The 24902-nt window shown below is 49.3% G+C and overlaps 1 protein-coding gene across 1 annotated transcript in view; it reads right to left on the reverse strand.

Annotated features, from left to right (window-relative positions):
• RNF43 (ring finger protein 43) overlaps positions 1-24902 on the reverse strand; it is a 58424-nt gene that overhangs the window by 12349 nt on the left and 21173 nt on the right. The window contains exons 2-3 of the mRNA XM_035559210.1: positions 4636-4758; positions 223-297 (exon numbers count right to left, since the gene is read on the reverse strand). Of these exons, the coding sequence (XP_035415103.1) occupies positions 223-297; positions 4636-4758 (198 nt within the window). The remainder of the gene's footprint in view (positions 1-222; positions 298-4635; positions 4759-24902) is intronic.

Raw genomic sequence — 24902 nt, forward strand, 5'->3', positions numbered from 1 at the left:
TCTGCCTGCTGATCCAGAGGCTCACCAAGGGATGAGCAAAAGAGAAAAGCACTGTCCATGAGTATGGACAAGCTGTGTAAGAGTTAACACTCAAATCCAACCTGCATTATCTTCTTGGGACCTCCCACTGCATGTTGGTGGCTGGTAGGTCCTGACCTGTGCACATTTAGGGATGCGACAGGGGCACTGCAATTTATTTGGTAATATCAGTGGGGTCTGTACCTGATCAGCAGCGCTTTCATCATCAGTAATGTCAAAAAGGATAGCACGGGCTCCACGTTCCCCTGCCAGCTTTGCCTGTCCAAAAGAACAGAAGCTTGAGTAGACATTTTATATTTTACATCTATATTAACATCTACCATTTGGATATGCATTTGCCTCCCTGGCTCTTCACAGGAGAAAGAAACACCTGCTGCTTAGACTGACAAAATAGCTTACACCCTCATTTCTGTACTTGTGTTGAGCTGCAATGAAACCAGTGTCTGCTCCTGCTACAGCTCTACCGCTCATGGAGGGTTTCTCCACACAGTTTCAGACACAAATTTGTTGGTGTGCTTGCAGTCACAGCAACCCATAAACCTAGACACCAAATCCCCTGCATGTCTGTGCCATGGGCCCCTTTGCTTCAGAGCTGGGTTGCTGGGGAGATCTGCTGCCCCATTAGCACCGCTCACTGCTAGGCAAGCCTCCTGTCCCAGGACAGTGGGGACCGCCACAGGTCCCCAGCTCCCACTGCGGCTGCACCAGCTGGGGGCTGTCTATGGGACCAACTCTCATATACATTGCTCTCTCTGATCCCCAGTCCCCACATTCATCAGGGAGAGGTTCAGGTGATCCCTGGGCTGCAGGTCTAGGATTAGGAGTGGGATCAACCCTGCTGTACTCTTCACAGCCCACCTCATCATTGCAGCGGTCTGATGAGGACAGCTTTGAGGCCCACCCAAGTGAGTGTAAATACCATCCTTGTGAGGTCAAAGCACACCAAAGGACCTCATGGGGTCACCCACGTTCTCCCACCAAGCCCTTCGAGCCCTCGAGGCAAGCAGAGGCAGCCTCTTGTGAAAGGGAGACAGGAACGTGAACAAAGTGCAGGGCTGGGCTGCTGTTACTCATGCGGAGCGCTCTGATTTGTGCGTCCCGAGCGCCTGTGCAAACAGGGATCTGCTGTAGCTGCTGCAGCAGTTTGCCCGCTGCATTGCCAAACTCCAGCTCAGGGGGCAGAGGTCAGTGCTGCAGCTTCCCAGCTGCAATATCAAACGCGGTGCGCTGAGAAGGACAGGGTGAGCAGCAGCCTCCGTGCTCATCAGGGAGGAGCTGGGGGCGAGGGTCAGGTGCTGTTTTGGGGGACAAGGACAGGGACGGTGATGGCAATGGAGGTGCAGGTGGTGGGGAAGACTGGGGAACTCCAGGAGGTAGGGCTGAAGGCTCTGAGTCATTGATGGGATTCGACACTCCTGGGTTTGGCAGAACAGATAGGAAAGATGGAAAAGTGGGATTAGAGGCTCAGGGCAGGGATCAGAGACTGGGGTCCTGCCTGGGATCAAAGGAACCTCAGTGTTTGCCAGCACCAAGGAACAAACAGGACTTTCAAGTAGTAACTTCCACCCATGGGAGCCAGTCAAGCTTTGATCAACAATGAAGAGCTCTACAAAGATTTTATCCTGCCAAAGACACTGATGATGGGAAAATGAACAACTGAGACTGGACAAGCGATTCTTCACAACATCTTACAGACTCCTGTTGCAAAGAACACAACCTGCTATTCACAACCTGCTTGCTGCAAGCATTTTCTGAGTGCTTGCTGTCTCTGTGTCAGATCTCTTCAACCACACGGCACAGCTACCCTTGCTCTCTGAGGACTGAAACACTTTCAGTGCAGATATGCATTTGCACGGTGATTTAGGAGATTTCAGCAGTCTGTCAACCAGACTAGCAATCGATGTTTCAATTGGGAAAAAATATACTGAAGAATTGCAAATGATGCAGCAGAAAGAGAAGTAAATCACTTTGAATTGACTCCAGAGGCGTCCTCCATGGCCACTTCTCCCCAGGCAGACCAGACACATTCCCTACCAATTTTAGCTTTGGGTGCTGAACTAGAACTAGAATCTCAGAGAAGAGAAGCGGAAAGTGCATCAGGCGGCTGCTGGAGTCATTCTTATGCTGGGCTTGAAAGTGCTGTCTGTGCACTGCTTGGCTGGGTGACAGCTGCAGGAGAGGTTATGATAACACTTTGCACATGGCTATTTTTATCACCATTGATATAGCACTGCAATTCAACATGCAGAGTTTGGCCACAGGAAACGTACGCCAAGGAAGCAAGGCTCCTGCCCCAGCATGCAACAGCCACATCCTACAGCTGCCCACCTTCTCTCAAGGAGAAGCATTGTCCAAAGCCTTTAGGACAGAGACCTGTGTGATGCTGGAGGGCAGGAGTTTGGCAGAAACTTCAAGAGGATGGCGAAGCAGCTGGACCCTGATGCAGAAGGACAGCAGTTGCAGGGGGTAGAGGAGCCAGGGTGCAAGGCAAAAGGAGGGCCCAGGGATGTGGCTGTCTGAAGGAGCATCTGTCTGTATTTCATGGCTAAACTAGTCCTACGTGGGGGAGAGAGCTGTGAGCATCCCCAGGTGAGATCTTGCAGCAGGAGTGCCTGCAGGCAGGATGGTGACTGACATCATATTCAGCGGGATCTCAAAACCCAGGTGTGGATTCAGCTCTGGTAATAAAGCAATGATGGCTAAAGGCTATCTATCAAGCTTCTATCAAAGTCACTCTATCAAGCCACATGCATGGCAATGAATTGAGGGTTTTATTTGCCTTGCGGGGTTAGAAGTGCTGGAGAAGGTCAGGGCTAGTGAGGATGCAGCAATGGAGCATATCTTGTCCTCTCTGTGCTGATCTTCCTCAACTGATCCCCAGGCTCAGTAATACACTGGTACTTGCAGTGCTGTGATCAGAGACCGAGGCAGGAGAGGTTAGGGACAAAACTAGAAAAACAGTTTTAAGTCTTCTCCTTTTATGTTCTTATATGAAATATGAATCTTTGAAGTTGCTCTTCCCTTCCTGTTCAATCTCCTCCGCAGTACCTGCACTGGCCAAACCTGGCATCGCTGCCCACAGCGATGCCCACACGAGATGTGGTGGCATGGAACTGTTGTAACACGATGTTCACAGCTGGATGGGCACGGGACAGTTGTAGTACCCCACTGCGCTCCCTAAAGCACTTGCAGAGTCCTTGCTCTCATGTGTATCACAGGCTGCACTGGAAGCCTGTGGGTGTGCTCTTTCTCCTACCTTCCTCATGCATCATTAGCACCTTCAGGTGTGACCAGGCCATTTTCCAGATGCAGGATAACTGACAGTAGGTCAATAACTCCTGCACACAAAGTGCTGGCTTGTGCTAACAGCTGGCATCAGCTCCAGAGCAGCAGCAAATCAAACTCAGGCTTCCATCCAGTCCAGAAAGGGGTGGGCACTGCCGTCTGGCTGCCCATACAGCTGTGAGGAAGCAGTCCTGAGCTGGCAAATCCATCACAGCGGTTGTCACAGCATCACACCTCCTTGCTTTTGTCACCACAGCCTCTGTTAAAAAATCTGCTGTGCAGGAAGGGCTGCTTGGTACTAATTTTAACTGCCCTCTTCAGCCGAGCTGCAGGGAGGACAGGAAAGGACCCTGTTCCCAGCACAATGTCACCACCAGCAGAAAACAGACAACAGAGGCTACATCACCTGAATGCAATCCAGACAAAGTAAAGAAGAGCTAAACAAGACTCTTTGTGTTTGTACAGTGCTTGTGGATAATAATACAACATATTCTACAGAGATAATAAAAGGACATAGACTGAACCACTGAAGAAAAAAGCTAATGTTAGCTTTATCCACTCAACTTTATCAGAGACACAAAGATTTTAAGGCTCAAAATGACCCTCGTTCTCACCTGACTTCCTTATTACCAGAGAATTGTACCAGTGACCTCAACTTCTGACACAGTAACTGCCATTTCACTGAGGCACCTCTCTTGCAGAAGACCTGATCTGAAGACCTCTAGGATCTCCCATCCCTTTATAAGGTGGATGGTGGCCCACACTGTTAAAGAGTCACTTTCTGTTTCTAGTTTGTCTGTTTTGCATTTTTCTGAATTGCTCAGTGTTGATCCTTCATGTGCCTCATCTAGTGAAGTAATGCAATATAACTTTTAAAGACAGAAGACATTTTCTGTGTCCATGGTTCCCACAGCAGAGGACACCAGAAAACATGAATCCCTCCAACAGGCCAGCAAGCAATGGGAGGCTCCATGATGGGGGGCACAGGGCTGCCAGGCAGTAAAGCGTACAGGATGCTGAGGTAAGGTCTGAGTTGTCCCAGAGCAGTCAGGTTAGGGAAAACTTTTAGGGAAAACTGCCTTTTACAAAGCCAGGCAGTACAAAAAGTAAGGAGGAATGGGTATTAGGGAAGGTTGGCACAGCGTCTCTCCCAGAGGATCCTTTCTGCCAAAGTCCCTGTTCTATTCTTGTTCGTTTCTCCACCCTCCAGCAGTTCTTTCCTGCCCTGCTGCCTCCTCCAGCTCTTACTCTGTTGTGCATCACAGGTTTCATCTCCCAGCTTGGTGCCATTCAGGGCTTTTTTGCACATACCTTGTTAGCCAGCGACAGGCACGGGTTGGGATCCCGATCTGGCTGCTCAAGCTTGACAATGGTGATGAATCCCGACTCCGTGTGCTCATCCTCACTGGTGTTGCACAGGGACAGCGGGTGGGACTGCAGGACAAAAGCAAAGGAAACTCAGATCCTGGGGCTCAGCACTGCAATGGGTGGCTTGAGCTCACTGCAAACTCTGTGCCTCAAGGACCTGCCAAGAATGTGTAGGAGACACCTCTGGGACCCCTGCAGTGGGCATTACCCACTGCAACACCCTGTGGCCCTGTCTGAGTGTCAGTGAGGCTTTGAATGCCACAAGAAGCAAACCAAAGTTTTGGTCCACCAGGGAAACATCCCAGAGAGAGGTGGAGTATCTACCACGGGCTGCACACAGGTCTGGCTTTGTCCCAGTGACATAGTCAAAGCCAGAGCAGCCTGTGAGACCACAGCCCTTGGATTCTGGGCTGGGGCATGCGGACAGTGCTGGCCCAGCTGCTGCGGGGCTGCTGGGGCCCCAAGGCGCAGGACCCACTTCCCACAGCCAGCTTGCTCGTAGGCAGCAGCGACACAATGCACAGCTCCCCAGCTTACAAGAAAAGCAAACTCCTGGTGCCCTCAAAGAATCAGCAGTTCTTGTTCCTCTGCCACCAGACTCAACAACTTTATGATGAATTTGTAGAGGGGAAGCCAAAGGAAGGGTTGAAAAACTCAGACGAGGTAGCAGCAGAGAAATACCACGAACGAGAGGGGAGAAGATAAGATCCCAGTAACCACATCCCTGTGAGTCCTGGAAAAGTATTCGCCACCTTGTGCCAAACTGATGGCAGCGGGGAGCAGAGCTCACAGCCACCAGGGGACGTCCGTGTGGGATGGGGTTGGGGCACCATGCCTAGGTGCACACCTCTGCGGAGCATCCTGCAGCAGGGGCCATGGCCTGCCCCAGACTATCACAGGGACATGAGGGCAAGGTGAAGTCCTGCAAGGGGCTGAGCGCCACACCGGTCCCTGCCTGTGAAGTGTGTGATTGCTTCTGATTTTTCAGTCTGGCAGTAGAGGGAAGACAGTCTTGTGCTAAATGACGGGAGGCCGAAGGAAACTGCAATTTGGTTCTTGGCTCCCTCCGGGAAGTCCCGTCATTTTGCATGAACCTTCCCAGCTTTTCCTAGAAAAGCTGGCTGGCATCCTCCTCTGTGACTAAATTATGCTGCATAAAGCACACAGAGGTTACATTACAGAAAAACGTACAACTACTAAGGGTGTCGGGCAGCTTTTATTAATGCATCAGTGTGTGGAAATGCAGGAAATGAGCAAGAAAGCTCAGCATTATAAAACAGCAGGATTAGGGCAGGCATTGTACCTGAGTGTCCATCCAGCAGCATGTCCTACTCTGCAAGTAATTCTGCAGCAACGTTCCCGTGCTGTGCAGAAAGGCTGCTGACTTGACAGGCTTAAAACAGGGGCGGGGGGAAGCCATTTCCTGCTCTCTGACAGTTCCGATTGCAGATCTGGCTGCAGAGAGTGGGAGAACGGGGCTCATTTCCCCTAGCTTCAGACACGCTGATGGTGCCATTTGGCAAACAAGCGGGTCTCCCAGACACCTCATCAGCAGGAACAGGTCCTTCAAGGCAGCGCGACTCAGGAGCTGCGCAGTGCCCATATCTTGCTGCTGACAATAAAGGTGCATAGACAATTAGCCCAGATACAGCCACCTGCATGGGACACATCAAACGCTGGAGGAGACCGGCGGCACCTCCGTTCACTTGGAAATGCAAAATGTGCTCGCTGAGCCTGCAGGGTGTGGGGAGACGGCGCTCTGAGCTGGAGGGCAGGGAACCTGCTGGGATGGTGCGTGGGGCTGGGGCTGGTCTAGCGCGCCGTGCTGTGCCCCGCATCCCCCGGCTCCAGCCAAAGCCCAGCTCCGAGCTGACCCTGCTGGGCCCCGGGGTGCCCCTTGGCACCCGTTGGCACCTGTTGGCACCTGCCTGGCTCTGTCAGGGCTGAGGCTGGAGCTGCTGCCACTGGGTGGGGCCCTCGGCCGGATCCTGCCCCTCACATTGAAGGGGAGCTTCCAGGGGGGACCCGCGGAGATCACCGCAGGGTTGTGTCCCTGAAGAAGAGGGCTTCATCACACAAGCTGGTACCCTGCTGAAAGCGCAGGTGCCCTGACACTCCAAAACCAGGTGCTAAGAAACAAGAATGGGTCTGGTCAAACCATGAAAGCAAGTTAAGATGGTGAGGACTTAAAACAAACAAACAAACAAAAACCCACAAAAACATGGAGTAGGTTTGGAGGCAGGCAGAAAGACAGAAAAACCCAAACCCAGGACTCTCAGCTAACCTTCGGGAGCTCGAACACCCAGGTGTAAGGGATGGCACCATCAGCGTGTGCTGTGACATAACCTGTTACACTTTGAAATCCAGCACAGGATAACACGGCACCTGGTTAACGACCTTGTGCCTATGACGGGCACTCCCTCATTCATCTTTCTCTTGGGGTCTTTCTTTCTAATCCATATATTAGATGAAAAATGTCAGAATGCTATATAATTCAGACTTAAAATCAGCCTTTAAGATGTTCTAGAGAGCATAACTGTGCCAAGCACCACTTACTGCAGAATTCAGAGCGTGGGGTTTCCAGGGAAGCAATGAAATCTGTTATGACTTGGGAGCGCTCAGGAGAGTCTCCCAAATAACCCCGCACTTTGTTCGAGCACTGGCAGGTGTTGCCCACACGCAGACGAACACAGCTTTTAAGTGTTTGCAGTCCCCACTGGCTTTACCAACCAATGTCGTTACCTTTATATTCTGTTTGCTTGACTGGGAGTTCTCTGGCTGTTGGTTAATATATCATTTAATAAGCATGGAAAAACACAAAACAGGAAATGCAAAGAGCGTGTCTTGTAATACTTCTAATAATTCAGAGATAACCCCCCCGATGGCTTTATCAAGCCTTCACCAGGTTGCTCCTGGAGCTCCAAGGAGCCTAAGCTGCTGGAGCGCCCTGAGATACCAGTTCTGCAGTGGCTAGAGGCTTTAGAGGGGCTCATTAGTGGTGGGGTGTGATGCTGGTGAGACTTGTGGGGTAGGTAGGGGTAGAGGATACCTCCAACTGCAGCTGGCTGGTTTGGGAAGAAGTCCCACCTTCCAGAACTGCTTGGAATTGTGTTTGACCCTTGGTGGGAATGGCTTGCTGGGTGCCGTGATGTTCTTGGGGCAGGAATCTCTATGGAGTAAGGGCTATTCCTGTGTGCAGAGCACAGAGCAGTGTCTCTGTGACAAGGATTGCTGGGCCTGATCACAACATTAATGATAAACACTGGGAATAAGTGCAACAAGCGCTCATCCATGTTTCTGCATCCCAAATGATCTTGGGTAGCATATACGAAGTCCTGGAGCCAGGTGGTAAATTGGGGGAAGAGCTGCTGATGAACGCACCAAAACCTTCCGTTTGATTTTCTGTTAAGACTGGCCACTGTGGTGTTTTCCTCTTTCCCTCTGGGACACCTGATCCCTCTTGCCAAGCAAGAGTCCTTTGTTTTGTGCATTCCTGCCAGGGACACAACTGTAACCACATAGGGCACAGTAGGCAGCAGGGGTAAACTGAGATGGCCAGGGGAGCCACAAACATGCAGGGGTCACTGCCCTCCGCCCCATGGAGCTGGGGCAGACTAGTGGCTCCCTCATTATTCTGCAATGAGTCCCTAACCAGGCACCTCTGGAGGCAGAGAGTCTGGGTGCCTTCCTCAGCATTCTGTAAAAGACGAACGGGAGGCAGTCAGGAGGGATTCTTCACATCTCATCCACCCAAGCAACATGCCCCACTCGTCCTCACTCCAGACCACTGCCCCTGACCATTGCATTTGGAGTGAGTGATCATGGCTGCACGTTGCGCTCAGAGGACGAGCACACTCTAAAAATAATCTAAGGATCAAACAGCAAACCAAATATTATGAGATTCCGTGATGCAGACAGGACTCACGCCCCAGCTGCTGGCCCTTGCCACTCACTGGGCTGCAGACAGCATCCCTCATCCCCTCTGATGCAGGCCCATGAATGGGTGGCTGCAGAGGGGCTCACTGACTGCAGGACTGACAGACGGGCTTCTCCAGGCAGGGGTCCCACGTCCTGGGCACTCTCCCAGCCTGGGGATGTCTGTGGCACCCACTGCCACAACCAAGAAGTCATTGTTCCTTACAGAAAGCCTCTCAGACCTAGAGAGGCAGGGCAGAGTCAGGCCTGTCAACCCCCCGGCTCTGTCACTCCATTTCTCCTTGTCACCACATCCCGCTTGCTGCCTGCGCAACAGGATGCGGAGATCCTCCGCATGTGTATGTGCTTGCTGCCACTTTTTTCCCATTTCCTTACCCTATGGCATCTCCTTCTTTCCTATCTTTGCCACCACACCACCGCCCTTTGAATACCGAACTTTTCGTTCTAACTTACCCTCACAGCCTTCCCTGCTCTCTCCCATGACCCGTTACCCGCACACCAGCCCGTCCGTCCCACCACGTCAGCAGCGCTCATATGCTGGGGCTTGGCACTGCTGGTGCGGAGGCTGCTGAGACAGGGCCCTGCCCGTGGAAATGCCCTGCAGAAAGGCAGGCACTGAGGCATGCTAGATGCTCATAGAGGGCTTCATTTATAAAACAGCAGAAAAAAAGACGACCCTCAGAGGTAATCTAGCCCACTTTTCTGCCCTAAGGCAGGATCAGCCAGACCTAAAACATTCCTCAGAGACACTCGCTTAACCTGTTTTCAAGACCTCCAAAAATGGAGACTACTCACCCATCCCAGGCAGTCCCGTCCAGGGCTGCATTCTCCTCTGCACGGTAAAGTATTTTCTAATGCTTTATCTGAATCGTTCCTGCTGCAGTTCAAGATTGTTAATTCACACTGAATCAACTATGCTCATGGAAAAGACATTATTTGCTGTCCTTTTCTGAGAACCATTTAAACACATCTATTCACAGCAGAGAATGTGGGGACGAGGCTGGAGAAGCAGTCCCGAACAGCAAAGCCAGAGGAATTACTTGCCTTGGTTTTCTCTTTAAGGGAATATTTCATATACGATCTTCATAAGGGATAAGTCAAAAGGATTGATTTGATTTGAAGTGTCAGTAAAAATCTTATAACCAACCAATAAGAGGCATGGAAGAGAACAGTATTCATCAAAGGGCTCTAATAAAAACCATGAGCTGAACTGGTGAACTGTTAACAGCAGCACACAACTGATCACTAAATTGATCACAGTACCAGAAAAATGGAAAGCAGCACATACAAAGCTGAACTTGAAGAACTTGAAGGCGATCCAGGGAATAGCAGATCGATAATACTGCCTTCCCCGCCAAACAAACCGGTAGAAAACAGCAGAATGAAGAGAAGGAAAAGAACCAACAGTGCTTTTGGAAAAAGAAAGTCAGGCTCCACAGACCTATGGGGTTCCTTGAAGCAACCACCAAGTAGGAGACGAAAGGTAGTTCAGCTAATATTGTACACTGGTATCTCCTTTTCTTTTCTTTACAAGGACAAAGCTATGAAAGATGCCAGAATATTACACAGTACTAACTAAAACAGAGAAAAGCAGACCATTCTTTACAATGGAGCGAACTTAGCAGTACAGCCCCAGCAGTACACTGTTCGGTCCGAATGTTTTCACAAAGGGTTTGGAAAATGAGAGGAATGGTAAAGTGGCTGAATTTCTCAATAACACATAAATATTAAAGTTGGTAAATATTAAAACTGGCTATAAAGGGATCTCATGATACTGAGTGATGCAATGATAAAATGTTTAATAAACAAATAAATAACCAAACAGCTATTTTATGCAAAGATGAGCTCTAGGTTAGCTTTTAACACACAGAAAGTTCTTAGAGTAATTGTGAGGAGTTTTACAGAAGCAGTTGTTGAATCACTCAAAGCAGTCAAAAGTCAAATAGACTATTAAGCATTACTGTAAAAGACTTAGAAAGAGCACATCTACTAGATAAAGCTGCAGTATGTCAACAACTTCGATATTACAAGAAGTTCTGCTCACTTCATATTAAACAGAAGGGACTATTTGTGTAGAAGAGATTAAACAAACAAGAATTCTTTAGCTTTGTAGAGATGGGATATGTTAGAGCTACATAAAATCATGAAAAATATGGAGAAAGGAAGCTGAGCATGATTATTTACTATTTCTCAAACAAACGAACTAGGGCCATCAAATGAAATTATCAGGTAGGAATTTGCAAACAAACAGAAGTGGAGTTGACTTGCAGTACAGTCAAATGGCAGGACTCATTCTCACAGGATGTTGGGAATGCCAGAAGTATGCGTTAAAAACCAATTAGACAAATCCATGGAACAGGAAGCCACGAAGGGCTGTCTTACGCAAAGAGACAGATGTAAGCCCTGGCTTGGGCCACACTGAGCACAGCCTGCCCAAAGCTGGGGCGATGCAGAGGAGCATCACTCGGTAGATGCCCTTTCCCTCCATGTTTTCCCCACATGTTTGATAGCAACTACCATCAGAAGCAGGACACCGGGCACAGTGAACCTTCAGTGGGACTTGGGTAGGGACTTGTTATACATCATGTTCTCACCCCTCTCTTTTTCAGGCCAGTCTCCCTGAGCTGTTCTTAATTGGTGCTAGGTGTTCAGAAGCGAAGCCTTTGGCCTCAAATCCATCCTTGCAGGCAGGGGCTGCGTACCTTCCCACTACTTTCAGCCCGGCCCCTTGAGCGCCCTCAAAATGTGCCCAGCACCCTCCCACCTTGGCACTGCCCACCACCCTCCTCCCCAGGCAAGAGCCCCCACTTCAGGACAGCGCCGTGGGAGGTGTGGGGGAACCTTTGCCACAGATATTTGGGCTAGAAAGCAAATAATGTATTAAAGGTGAGATTTTTGGCCAGTGCCAGAGAGCTGGGAGCGCTTCCTCCACCCCACGGGTTCCTGCTGAACACTGGCAGTGCCCGCTGCTGCCTCGCCTATGGAAGCAGCTTTGTGATTCCTGGCTTTGACCCAGCACCAGCTCTCTGCCGTTGCTCACACTGTCGGCTTCATCCCTTTTACTCCTGCACACGACGTTGGGGGCATACTCAGGCATGCAAGGCCTGGAGAAGCATGCGCTGACTTTTTCAGGTCGGCAAGCCCTTGCACTGCTGCAGCTCATGCTGAGAGCATTTAGCACGTGCTGCTGGTGCAGCAGGGTACAGCAAATGGAAGTGCTGTGCTGGAAAGGCTCCCTTGCAAGGGAGCTGCACAACAAAACAGAAGGGAGCCTGGCAACAGCAAGGAGATAAGCGAGGAGCCTAAAGCATGGCCAATGGCGGCCTCTTGAGGGTACGCAGCATCTTAGGCACTGTTGTGCCACCTCTGCTTATCATTTGGAGATACCTCCTCCCCAGTGACCTACTTGCTTCACCCAGCTGTTCTGGGTGTCACAGAGCATGAGCTTGTGAGGGCTGAATACAGATGTTTCTGTATTTGTGGATATCAGGGCCTACATTGGTTAGTCCTTATCCATGTCTGTCAGTGAGGTTCTAAGCTAAATAAATGATATTTCTTCAAAGGTTATATTCCTTCATAGGTTTCAAAAGAGCAAGCGGAACTGCTCTACTACCTTCTGTCTTTGCTGCTAGAACTGACCTCCTTGTGAGAATTATTGGGCAAGATCTTTTGCTGAGGTCTACCAGGAGATGGAGACCAGGATCCTGTGATAGCATTGCCACAGGAAGGAGCAAGGGAGATGTACTAGCTCTGGAAGCTAGGTGTGCAACTGCGTGGCACATCTCCAACAAGTGTCAGTGCACAAACACCGTCACAAATGCTGACACCAGGGAAACCTGGGACCTCTGCATGGCAGGAGTGGAACACGGCACATGCACTTCCCTGGTCTTCTCAGTTATATGCTGCGTCACTGAGATACTGAGAGCCCTTAGCAGGCTCAGTCTGCGATGCCTGGCAGTGCTGTGCTCTGGTGGTACTGGGCAAACCCAGCGAATGCTGCTACCAACTACACTGCCCTGCCGGGACAGCCCCAGTCATCAGAGCCTCCTGCCCAGTCTCCTCCAGCGCTCATACTGCACGAACACGTTTGTCCCTGTACAAGAGAGGCTCTTCCCAATTTATCTGAACCCTTCTGCTATATCAGCTCAGCAGAAAGCCCCTCTTACACAAAGATCACTCCAATTTGTAGTTGTCACTCTACTTGCAGGCACAGTCACAGGAAAGAGGGAATGCTACAAAAAGGCTGGTATCAAGGGTGCTTCCAGGAGGCTGGCACACAGCTACAGTGGAGTAGCTGTGAGATGCTGCTGGAAAGATGTACAAAAATGAGAAAGGATGAGGCAGGGAGATGAAGTGAACCTAAGAAAAAGAAAATGGAGATGGCTGGTTTGAAAACGAAGAGCATGGCAGAGTATTTCAAGGGGCCTGAGGAAAAATTGCAGCTTCCATGACTCCTGGGCATGAAGCCTAGCCATCAGGATATGGGGCTTTTTAATTTCCCCGCATAAAGTTTCAAGACCTGTTATAAAAGCAAACACACCTTACCCACATGTGAGTCACAGACAAACACATACACTGATAACAAACACATTATTCTTAGAGAGACTCAGGTCCTACCTCAACATGCGAATAGCTCAGACAAGCATCGTAGTCCCCTGAAGGAGTGGCAAGAGGTGGGAGAGGAGACAAAGGACCTACTTGCTGCCAATGCGATACTCCTGCGTGTTCCCTTACGTGTGCTCATGAGCTTTGGCCTGTATAACGATTCATCAGTGCCCGAAAATTTGGTACCATAAATCAGCCCCTAATCAATGACTGCATCTCCTTCCCCTTCTCATTACAAAGCTGGTGAGCAACAAAGAGAAGTGCTGAACCCCAACAGGGACATTTATTTGACTATCCCATACTCACGATTAGATGTTTTAGGTGAGTCACAAAGCCTGGATCTTTTCCGTTTAATTGCACAAGCACGGCCATGATATTGGAGAAAACTCTCACTACACACCTCACTGTCCTGCTGCCAGCTCTGCTGGAGTTTGCTCTCCTACAGAGAGGTCTGACATAGGGGAAGCAAGTGTCGCTTGCTCTAGCGTGGCCACCACGATGATAATATGAGCCAGCAGGGGAATTTTTGGAAAAGTTTCATCATGTCATGTTTCAAGATGTCTGGTTAAACTCCCTCTCTCTCTGCTCCACACATCCCCTTTGGAATATCAAAGGTAAAGGGAGGTTCTCTGGTCAGCCCTGACTCACGCCGCTAAATGAAAGTAAAGGCAAGCTGGCCCACGTCACGGGAGAACAGCTCATGCTCCTGCTGCCTCCAAGCACGCAGCAGACAGCCTGAGAGTCAAGACCAAGTGAACTGCACCCAACCCATGCTTACCTGCCTGCCCCATATACCTTAGAGGGCTCAGCTTGTTCTCCATTCTGGGGGAAAATGCCACCAGCAATCTCCATACTCCAAGGCCCTCTTACACAATGGTCTTCTGCACTGTGCTGACCCCTTTCAGAGCCTGGAGGATAAAGCTGTTCTACAATACTTGCCCCTGAGCAAGAAATCTTGCCCTCATCAACAGGCAAGACCTCAACTGTGCGGACAGCACTGGCATCCTTCCTGCCACTCCGAGTGCAAATCTGTGCTGTCACAGCACAAAGCTGTCTGGTCCCTCAGGTCCAGCTTAGGGGTGGCAGAGATCCAGGAAGTCTTCCACAGTGGATATATCAAGCACCTTTACAGAAGAGAGCTCTGATCCCCAAAACAACTCTGCAGTAATGGGCCAGATGCAAACACTCACCCAAACCCAGATCTCTTTACCACCCAGATCGGAATCACAGAATCACAGAATGTTAGGGATTCGAAGGGACCTGGAAAGATCACCTAGTCCAATCCCCCTGCAGAAGCAGGAACACCTAAATCATGTCACACAGGAACGCGTCCAGGCGGGTTTTGAATATCTCCAGAGAAGGAGACTCCACAACCCCCCTGGGCAGCCTGTTCTTGTCACCCTCACTGTGAAAATATTGCTTCCTCACCAGCAAGTTCCTAAAGTGGGTTTCAAAGTTAAAGCCTTGAAAGTGGATGCCAGAAAGAGCATTCTTGCTCTTCTAGAAAGGAGATAACAGATCTAGAAGAGCAAAAACTGACACGGAAATTCTCCTTGGGGCAGATTATGCCATAATTTCTTCTGAAGCATCGCACATCTCCAGGAGGGCCAAACAACTCTTGGAAGGAGACCATGGGGTTCTCCCTAGGCTGACGTGGACTGGGGAATCCTACAGTGCTCTTCTGCAGATGGCGCTCAGCAGCAGTGTGGCCTCGACTGTTGCTCAGGGAAGGCAGGGCCCTGATGTGGGCCTGAACCACCAGCGTGGCCACTTCCGGAGAAACCAGCAAACGTGCAGGGAAGCCTTACTGGGCCACTACCGAAAGACGAGCCTTTGTCACCAGCCTGCGCTCACCAGGGAAGAGCCGCAGGGATGTGGTGGGCAGGGGGGCAGGAGACACCCCTGCTGAGGCTTCCTGAGCTGTGCACCAGAAGGGGAAGGCGGGAACGTAGTCTGATTCCCGAATCCCATCCCCTCCCCCTGGAATATCCCTGGGCTCCACGGCCTCAGCCAGGTGCAGAACAAAAGGAAACTAATGATTTAGTTATTGCTCCAGCGCCGAAGGTTTGAAGGTCAGCCATTCAGCGCGGAGCTCATTGTATGACCAAGCACTGCCTGCCCTGCCTACAGACCTGCAGCTACAGTCAGCGCAGCAGGGGCCGGCACTGTACGGCTGGCTTCTGAGCGGGGAGATGAAAGGCTTCTTCTAATGTAATAACTGACGGCCTCTTCAGTGCCGTTTGAACTGTTTACAGACTGAGTTAACGATTACAGGCAATGTGTATCTTGGCCGCTGCCCAAAATTCTTACCCGCCCGTCAGATATTATCAAAGAGCCCTTCACTGCTCGCCTGGAGTCCTTCCAAAGCTCAGCGCTGAAATGCCGGCAGAGAGGAGGGGCCTTCAGCACTCGCTCCTGAAGCCCAGGCTAGCAAGTCACAGGGCTGCTCTGGCAAGGTGTCCTGGGGAGTCCTGCAGGGACACAGCAGCACTGGCTGGTCCCTAACAGCCCTGGCGCACTGCTTGTTGTGCAGGGCAGGCTCTGCCCTGCAGGACACCACCTAGGGCTTTGCCTGTATTGGTTTGGTCTTCCAGGCTTCACTTAGAGGACACCACAGGGCCGGTGAGCCCTGGCTGCCCGGGTTTCCCCGTGCCCTGCCTGCACGAGGCCACTGTTGTCCGCACCTTGCTCTTTACACTCCATCTGTGTAGCCTGGGTGGTTGTGTTAATGCCGGCAGTTACACAGCTTAAAGCTACTCCTGCCAAAAGTGTTTTCAACACCCTCGTGCCTAAGAGTGTGGACAAGAACAAACCAGGTGGTGGGAGATTAGATAAAATCACTTCCATTGTTATTTGTCGTTAGAAAAATGCAGGTGTAGGTATAAGGTCTGGTTAAATTTGGTTTAGAAAACAAGTCCCAGCTCTCTGGGGCAAACTGCACAAAGTCTGGAAATACAGTTGAAATGAAGGGATGAAATCAAGAATTGGCAAGCAGCTCTAATTACAGCCAAGTAACACAGAGCCACATTCAAGTAAAACTGAGGCTACACAGCAAACTGCTTCCGAGGCAGGAAATGCCACAGCTCCAGATGACTGCTCCATCCTACTGCCAGTCCTGCACCCACTGAAACCCAGAGGAGGCTCGACACTGCCTCCAGTGAAAGCAGAAACTAATGTGGGTCATGCGTTGCTCTTGGAAGGTCCTGTCATAGACAAATTCCTAAATAAACTAGGAAAAAAATATCCCATTTTTAGATAGAAACATCCTCATGGACTATCAGTTCCCCTTACCAACAAATTTTATGCTGGAAAATGCTATTAAATACAATTCAGTAGATAATTTGCACACTGAGCTACCATGGCTTCAAGGTATCACCAGTGATCCACAGACCATTATTTAAAAACCTCTGCTTCATTCCAGCCTGGCAAGCTACACCAGGAGCATCAACTGATATATGGCATGTCTACCAGGAGGCTGCAGCAGTGCTGGTATGCCATCAACTAAAAGCTCTTGGTAGAAAAGGTCAGGGAAAAAAAGGACGAAAATTTGCTACTATGTCCCTGAAATGAGGCATGTTTGTCCCACAAAAAAATGCAAAAGGGTCTCCCCTGAAGGCTGACAGGGTCCTGTCCATGACACAAAAGCTGGAGTTTCCAAGGGATGCCTTCCTGGAAGGGCTGATGCCTTCCTTCCCATAGTGCCAACTGTGTGCTTGAAATACGCTGTGTTTCAGCGGGTTCCAGGCATAATGACGAAGACTGTAGAACAGCTAAAGGAATATACGCCTTGATTTTAATCGTACCTCATACTGACTTCGCATTGTTTTATTGCTCAGATGCAGTTGTTTTATTTTAGCAGGAATGAAAGTGGCTGGTGAAGGAGAGGAGTAAATCTCCTGTTGGATGTTGTAGCATTGCCAGGAGACAGAAATGGAGATTCAAATACATTTGCTGTGATTTGATTCAATAAAACTTGCTAGTACAGTACAGTACTCTACAAAAATTGGTTCCTCCTACGCTTACTTGCTAAGACATGAGTTCAAGCCCTCTGGGATCCGCATTTCCCTGGCTGCTATCGATGACATCACTGACATCTAAGGAGCTACAGGAATGCAGAGAATGCAGCTCCGGGCTCCTGGGGATGCTGAGCTCATCGGCTGCTACAGGAGGCAAGAAAGATGGGGTATCTGGGTCCCAGTCCTGGCTCATTTGCAGCCTTTCACTTCCAACATACATGCACATGCTATTTTTAAGTCCACACAACACATAGCAGCACGAGGTTGCACCAGTTTAAACATAAAAGTTTGAATTGTTTTAAAATTGATTCTATTGGTGTCTTCAGATTTTGAGTAGAAATGAGAATTTCAGCACAGGCATACAGGTCAGTACCCCAGTCAAGATAGCCCAACAACCTGTCTCTCACCAGCCAATAGATACCACTCAGAGAGTGATCTTCCACTTCTTGTATCTTTCCATCATTCAATGGTTGGAAGCTTGGGGAATTACTGTTCGGAGGGATTTATGCAGAGCATGGTGCAGCTTGATGGATTTCACAAAAATGTCTAATTTCCTTTTTATCCATTTGTATTTTCTTGCACAACATCCTCTGCAAATGAACCCCACAATGGATTTCAGCTAAGTCAACAGCTTTTTTTCATCGAGGATATCCTCACAAGAGACTCATAAGAGCAATCTCTGTTAGCTCCGAGACATACCTTTGACTACTCTATTACCAGCCTCTCTGTGTGTAGCCAAGCCTGCATCCTGGGGAGTCCAGCAACTGAAGATTTCACAGGCATTCAAAGAGCTTGGCTGACATGCTCAAAGGAGCTTGAAGTAGGTAAGCATAATTCTTCCCCTTAGTTTCAGCCTGCTGGGAGCCTCTGAAGACTCCAGCATTCATCACCAAAGGGCATGTCTCCACACAGAGGTTCTTAGGGACAAGGATGACACAGCTCTTGGCCCAGTACTCAAGAAGCTGAGGCCAAAGAGGTGAAGAAATTTCCATTTTCAGCCACATCTGCTGCAGTGTTCAGAGTAGCATGGAGACGTAAATACATAGCATCAAGGACAACTGGGGCAGAAAGTGAAATAAATAACTTCCCTGCTTAACATAATGTGATCCAATAGAAGATTACCTACCTGCTGTCTTTACTGGAGGCCACACAATAATTTGACCAAATGTTAGTTAGAAATGGTACAGACTGACTGAGCTCTAAAAGCCTTTTTTTGGTCTGCAAAATGGGAATGGAGCCATCCACAGATCATTTGTTTTAGGGAGTGAAAGTAGGCTAGTTGCAACATCACCTCAACTGGAGAATCCAACTCTCACCAACCCACATCTCCTATAGAGGTAAGGAAGAGGGAAAAGATCTGAAAGCAGGCTGAGTGTCGGGACAATGAGGATGTCCAGAGTCATAATAGTTAGGACTGAAAAAAGTTTTGAAAGGAAAAAAGCCCTCCTGCTTGCAGGAGGGAAGGCTCTCTCATCTCTGATTACTGTGGATTAGAAGACCTAATGGAAGGAACTGTCAGCCTGGCACTGGCCAGTTCTTTGTTTTCTGATGTTTTGTAACAAGAAAAGGTTCTCTGGTTCCTGCCAAAGAAAGACCACTGGAAAAGAGGATCTAGCACACTCTAGAGTTTCTGATATGGCTTCTTGGTGAAAAAAAAATGCACTCCATTGTGTACAATCAGACATCTACACCTTGAATTGACGCATGCAAACTCCAGTTCCTAGGCTTGCTTGCCTTTCTTCCTGGCTTTGAAGAGTGGAGGTGGAATGGAGGTGGTTGTTGCAATCACAGATTCTGTCTCTGTACGTATCTGCTGCTTTTCATCTTGTTTTGTTCTCCCTCACCAAGGCAGGATGTTTGATTAAGGGTTTATTAGACAGCCATGCTGGAAGCACAGAGAACATTGTTTTTTTTTTCTGTTGTTGCTGTTTTTTTAAAGTTGTATCTCATCCTTCCATGCCATAAGACTCCATACTTCTGCCCTGTGATGGGTGCCCATCTCCCCGGGAAGGACACGGCTTGCTCTCATAGCTCTACTACCAGCGCCACACCCAGCACACATAATGTGAATCCGCAGCTCTTTTTTGCAGAAAGCAAACTCTTCAAACATCTGAGCCTCACTGGCATTGATGTTACCATGTGGGAACTGCTGATGTGTCTGTTCACTACTGTGCAATGTCTGGAAGGGACAATTCTTCATTACAATTCAGCTGATTTCTCCAGCAGCACAATTCAGTTGATTTTCCCACCAAACCTCCCTATGTTACATTGAATAATGTGCATTTGCACTGCCTAGTACCCCAAGTTCTTGGTTTCCTCACGCAATCTGCGTTACTGTCATTCTGTAAGGACAAAAAGCCATTGTAGCCTAAACCTTTAAGCCTGCAGAGCACTGCTTCGATGGTTTCTATTATATTAGGCATCAGTGCAGCACTTGAGAACACAGGGATAAATCATTAACAAGTCATTATTGTTCACAGGTATTTTTGGCAGGAAACCACTGAGGTCAACTTGGACAAACTGCTGTGGGGTAGTGGGGGTGGCACTTTTCCTGGAGGAGCACTCAAATCCTTGTCTAATGCCATAAAAATAGTCTGGAAGTGACCTTCATTACTGAATCTCATATACATGAAGAGTGTCAAAGCCCCTCCTTCCCACTCTTCTGGCCTGTGCTTTCTTCCCAAGTCCGTGATCAAGTCCTTATGTCTGTAAAGTGCCTGCCATTCTTCTGGCACATACGAAGTGACAACACTGTTAATCATGAGCACCCCTCACAGCGTGGGCAGGCTGACAGTCCAGACAATATTTTTCATTTACCAATCCTATAATCTCACAGGTCACATCAATCACTTATGTTACCAGGGCTGGGGATTTCCCAAATACTGCTTCTCCTAGAGATTTGTCCAAGTATGGCTGTTTCTCATTCTTTGGAAACCTGCAGAGGCGCCAATTCTGTACAACTGTATCAATCATCCCTCCAATCCCCAACAAAAATCATCATCTGCACATGCAATACAATGCTCCTTTTCCTGCAGGGTACATGCATGTGTGCGTGGAGGGGGTATGAATTCATAAACTGTTTGCTCCTGTTGCCACCCCTGCTGACACACAGCTGAGCAACCATCTGAGAACCCTTTCTATAGTTAATATTCTGGACGCTGATCTGTCCTCCCAGCTTCTAGCACTGTCAGACACTCCAGCTCCATGAAACACTATTTATTCTCGTTGTCATTCAGTTTCCTGCTTTGGTGGCCAGCTGGCCACTGACCCCCTTGTTATTTAGCTGTTGTAAATCAAGTGCCAAAGGACACTTTCAGAGCATCATGATGTGGCAATCCCTCCGACTATGTGGATGTGGTCCTTTTAAAATTAAGTAAGCAAACAATTCTGACACAAACAGCTCAAAGGCTGCTCAGTGCATGCTCCTGGCTGGGAGATACAACCTCAAGATGGGTCTGCCTTTAAAGTCCTAAAAATCTCCTACAAAATGCCATGGAGTCAGCCCAGCTGCTCAGATGGTTGCCTGCCCAGCCAGTTCTGAACAGCTTGGTGGTGATTTTTTGCTAAGGAAAAGTACTTTCAACTTTGAAATTTGAAAACTGCCTTTCATAAGCACAAAAAAATTCCTTTCCAAACACTCCAGCTTCTGGACACATTTGTGGAAGCCAAGAAAACTCCTCAGGTAACCGAGACCACACTTCCATCCTTCTCTAAAAAATATTGACTCCACCATCATAAACCCAGGTAGGGACATCTGTATTGCAAAGTGAAGCAACAGCTGCTTTACAAAAGCCTGAAGCATGTTTAGGTAACTCAAAACAGTTTTTCTGCCCAGCCTGAGGTTGCCAGCCCCCCGGAGGGGGCTTGGCATATCACTTGGCATATCCCTAGAGTGGAGGCTGTGCCTCCAGCTGGGGGTCCTTTGTTTAGTGGGTGACATTGGTAGTAGGGCGATGGTTGGACCAGATGATCTTGAAGGTCTTTTCCAACCTTAATAGTTCTATGACGTTCTTCAGCCACCTTCCTACTGCCCTGCCCATCTTCATCCTGAAGCAACAGTTGGGCTGTTTGAGCCTGTTTTCTGCAGAATTTTTTGTTTTAAGAGGCTGAAAACATACATGTAATCACAGCCTGACAGGACAATGAAATGAAGAGCAGCTGTCTGCTTCACAGTAGGACTATGAGACCTGGGCTACAAGCAAGGCCATAATATGCACAGAAATTGTGGAAACAGTACTTAGAAGCAGTTAACATTTCAGTCACTGAAGATGACACTACAGGACATCTCTCTGCTATAAAAATAGCAAGTTCTCTGTCTCCTAGTACAAACCATTTGTAACAGTGATGGCAGACGGCTATCTCCTTCAGGAGATACTGGTGGCAGCCATGTTTCAGAGTGTGCAGAGCCCGCATGCCAACCACCCATGTTTCACACTCCTAAGGACAGGATGGCTTCTGTTCTTTCCAGCTGCAAGGCCAGGAGAGGAGCCCTCAGGAACAGCCGTGGGCCATGAGCACTCTCCAGGAACTCCACTTGCAGAGACAAATTAAATTTGTTGGTCACCCATGTCTTTAAAAATGTGGGTGAAAATCAAGCCCTGCGAAACCCACGGTATACTTCTTTCTTCTTTTCCTAGTTTTCACACAGTTCTCAGATTTGGTGTTGATGAGACCTCCCCAGGCTCTCACAACACTGTCTTTCTGCATGTCTGCACAGAAGAGATTTGGGATGGGGCTGCTATCAAAGAGGCTTTGACTAGACAGGCCTTCCCTGGAGCAATGACTGATAGCATTCAAATAAAATCCTTCTGAGTCCGATACCGTCCTATTGACTCTGAAACTATCAGGGATCTTCACATGATGGTGCATCCAATGGAGACACTCAAGCACAGCCACTGAAACTAAAGGAAGCAGTCTTCTTGGTCGCCAAGAGCACCTATCAGAGATCCTTCCTTTCTTTCTAGGGGCTGTCTGGCATTTTGTTTGATTACTATGACTTCTGGAGCAGAGCCCAGGAGCTTTATGAGCTTCAGAGTACCCCCACATTCATCTGCTCCATCCCAGCACGGCCATGCCACTGCCGCCATCCCCTGCTTTCACCCCCAGGCTTCATTCCGGGCCCTCACAGATTTCCCTGGTCCTTCAAAACCCCCTTCATATCCAGGGACCAGGACTGAACACCGGTTGATTATAAAACAATTTCTTTTGTTGATAGAAAATTCTTTGCAGGGCGTGAACAGCAGGAGAAAGAAAGGGTTCCTCTGAACTGCGCGCTCGCTGGAAACCCCCGAGGGCGAGAATCCGATCCCTGTCTTTGAGGCGAGAAGGCCTGTCTGTACAGGCCGCAGGAGCCCAGGAGAGCTTTGTGCGCACACGGCCGACACCAACACCCGCCAGCCTCCTCCTCGCCGGCACGGGGCCCCTGCAGCGCGCCAGGTCCGTTTGCAGCGTGCTGTTTCTACGCCCAGCATGCAAAATGGCTTCATTTCTCCTATCTGTGCAACCCTACGGACGTAGCCCTCACGCTGAGTGTGCCGGTGTCCGCCCCCCACCAACCTCCTCCCCACGGCCTCCCAAGCCACAGGCCTCATGCAGCCTTGCTGCCTCCCTCCCCACCCCCGCTCGCCCTGCGCCAGCTGGCTCAGCCACCCAAAAAGAAATCCCTCTCTCTGCAGAGCCACTGCTGTTCAGAATCTACCTGTGCATCCTCCGGAGCGGCTCGGGAGGACAAAGTTCTCTGCTGACCACAAAGCATGGCCAGTGACACCCGCCCCTCTTTCATAGACCAAGAAGCAACGGAACCCCACCAAATCAAATGTGCGTGGCCACCACAAGCACTGGGTGTCATGATTCAGCAGATGCCACTGGATAATCTGCTGTTAAAATCAACGCTTCTGAAGGGAAATCCCGAGGATCAGAAAATGCCGCCATTTTGCAAACCAGGCAGAATAAAACATTCCACATGAGCAAGCATTTTGTTAAAGCAACTGGTGCTGAGCTCAGGAACCAGATTTCACAAGTTTCGCAGTTGCCAGCCTTACGAAGAAGAGGCCAAAGGAAGGGAAATCTTTCATGCATTTCTCAGAAGTCTGCTGCCATGGTGGCTTGAACTACAAGCCCTGCTCCAAGTCACAGCCCTGTCTCCTTTCCATCAGAAGAAGCAATACCTAACTTACACACCTCTCTTACACAGCCATGCAGCCCTGAGCATCCACACCAGGGTCACACACCCCTTCCAGCATCACCTGTGTCCCCGGTCCAGGAAAACCCATGGGCTCCTGATTGCCCCTAAATGTGTTTTCTATCCTCCCCTCCTCTGACCCCACCACACAGCTTCACTATGGGGTCTCTCAGTCTCTCATGCAGCACTACTACACACACAGTGTTTAGTACTGACTTCAGAGCGAGGAGAAAGGAAAGCCAACGGACATAGGGTGATAGGAAGGAGCTAAAACTCCCTGTTTCTGGACCCCAGAGCTGCAGCTGAATCTGCTATGCATCTGAGCTGCAGTCCAGGTTTTCACTCACCTTCACCCCCTTTTACTATGTGCATTTCAGGTGGTAATATGGTCCTCAGCACATCTGGGGAGGTGTTACAACAGCCAGACCCTGATTATTTCTGGTGATGGCCCCACGCACTGGGGATCCACTCATCCCAGTATATCCAGCCCACCTTGGCCCTGCAGACAGCTGCTGTGTGGGATTTCTCCCACTTCCCTGCCACAGCCCCCGTAGGACTTTGGCAAAGGGTGCATCACAAAGGAGTGCAGCTACAAGCCACCCTATGTCCTGCCAGAAAGACATGGTGAAGAAGGGATGGCAATAGCTGCTGCCCCTTCCCTTCTCTTTTTGCACATCCCCATTGTGCTGCAGATGAGGAAACTCCTGCTTGCTCCTCACCCTCCTGGCGTTACTACAAACCATCTGGTACAGCCGTGCCCTCATCATTGCACAACACCAGCCTGAATGTGTCGGCTGGTCCGAGCAGCCGGTCCATGTCAGCTGGGCTGGCAGGACTTGGAGGAGCCGGGCAGGAAAGGACGGGGAGTAAGGGAAGGTCTGCTCAAGGAGGCTCAGTAAAAGTCTGATTAGGAATGTGACAGGAGCTGAGAAGAAAGCACAGGGTGTGGAAAAATAGGGAGGAGAAAGATTGTTTTGGAGGAGAATAGGTCCAGAGCTCTGGGCAGTTTCATTAGAGGAATATTAAGTAAATGAGTCAGAGCTTGCGGTGCCTGAGGCTCGGGAAAGCTGCTGCTGGTGTGAAGGGATGGCAAGGGAAAATGAGGTTTGTGGCATGCTGTCTGCATATGAAATTCAACCATAACAAAACAAGAGGAAACATGTTGCCTGCTTAATACTTTTATTAACATTTGCAGAGATTAAGTACTGCAGACATTCAATCGGTGCCTTCGTCTGTACCTGATTCAAGCTCTGCCTCTGTGCTTAGCTCTGGGCTAGTAACTTAAATGAACGTTTTCCAATTCATTACATTTTCAAAAGGCAATGCAGAGCAGCACTCTGTGCTCCCCTTCTCAGGCAGCACCTAAAAACCCACACCCCTCTTCCAGATTTTCTGTATGTCAGGCTTTATGCATTCATAGCTGGAATCTGGATATAAACTTGGTGTCTTAATTCCTGCACCTAAAAATGGGA

The sequence above is a fragment of the Cygnus atratus genome, chromosome 20 (assembly GCF_013377495.2).
Source record: "Cygnus atratus isolate AKBS03 ecotype Queensland, Australia chromosome 20, CAtr_DNAZoo_HiC_assembly, whole genome shotgun sequence".
NCBI classification, from domain to species: domain Eukaryota; kingdom Metazoa; phylum Chordata; class Aves; order Anseriformes; family Anatidae; genus Cygnus; species Cygnus atratus.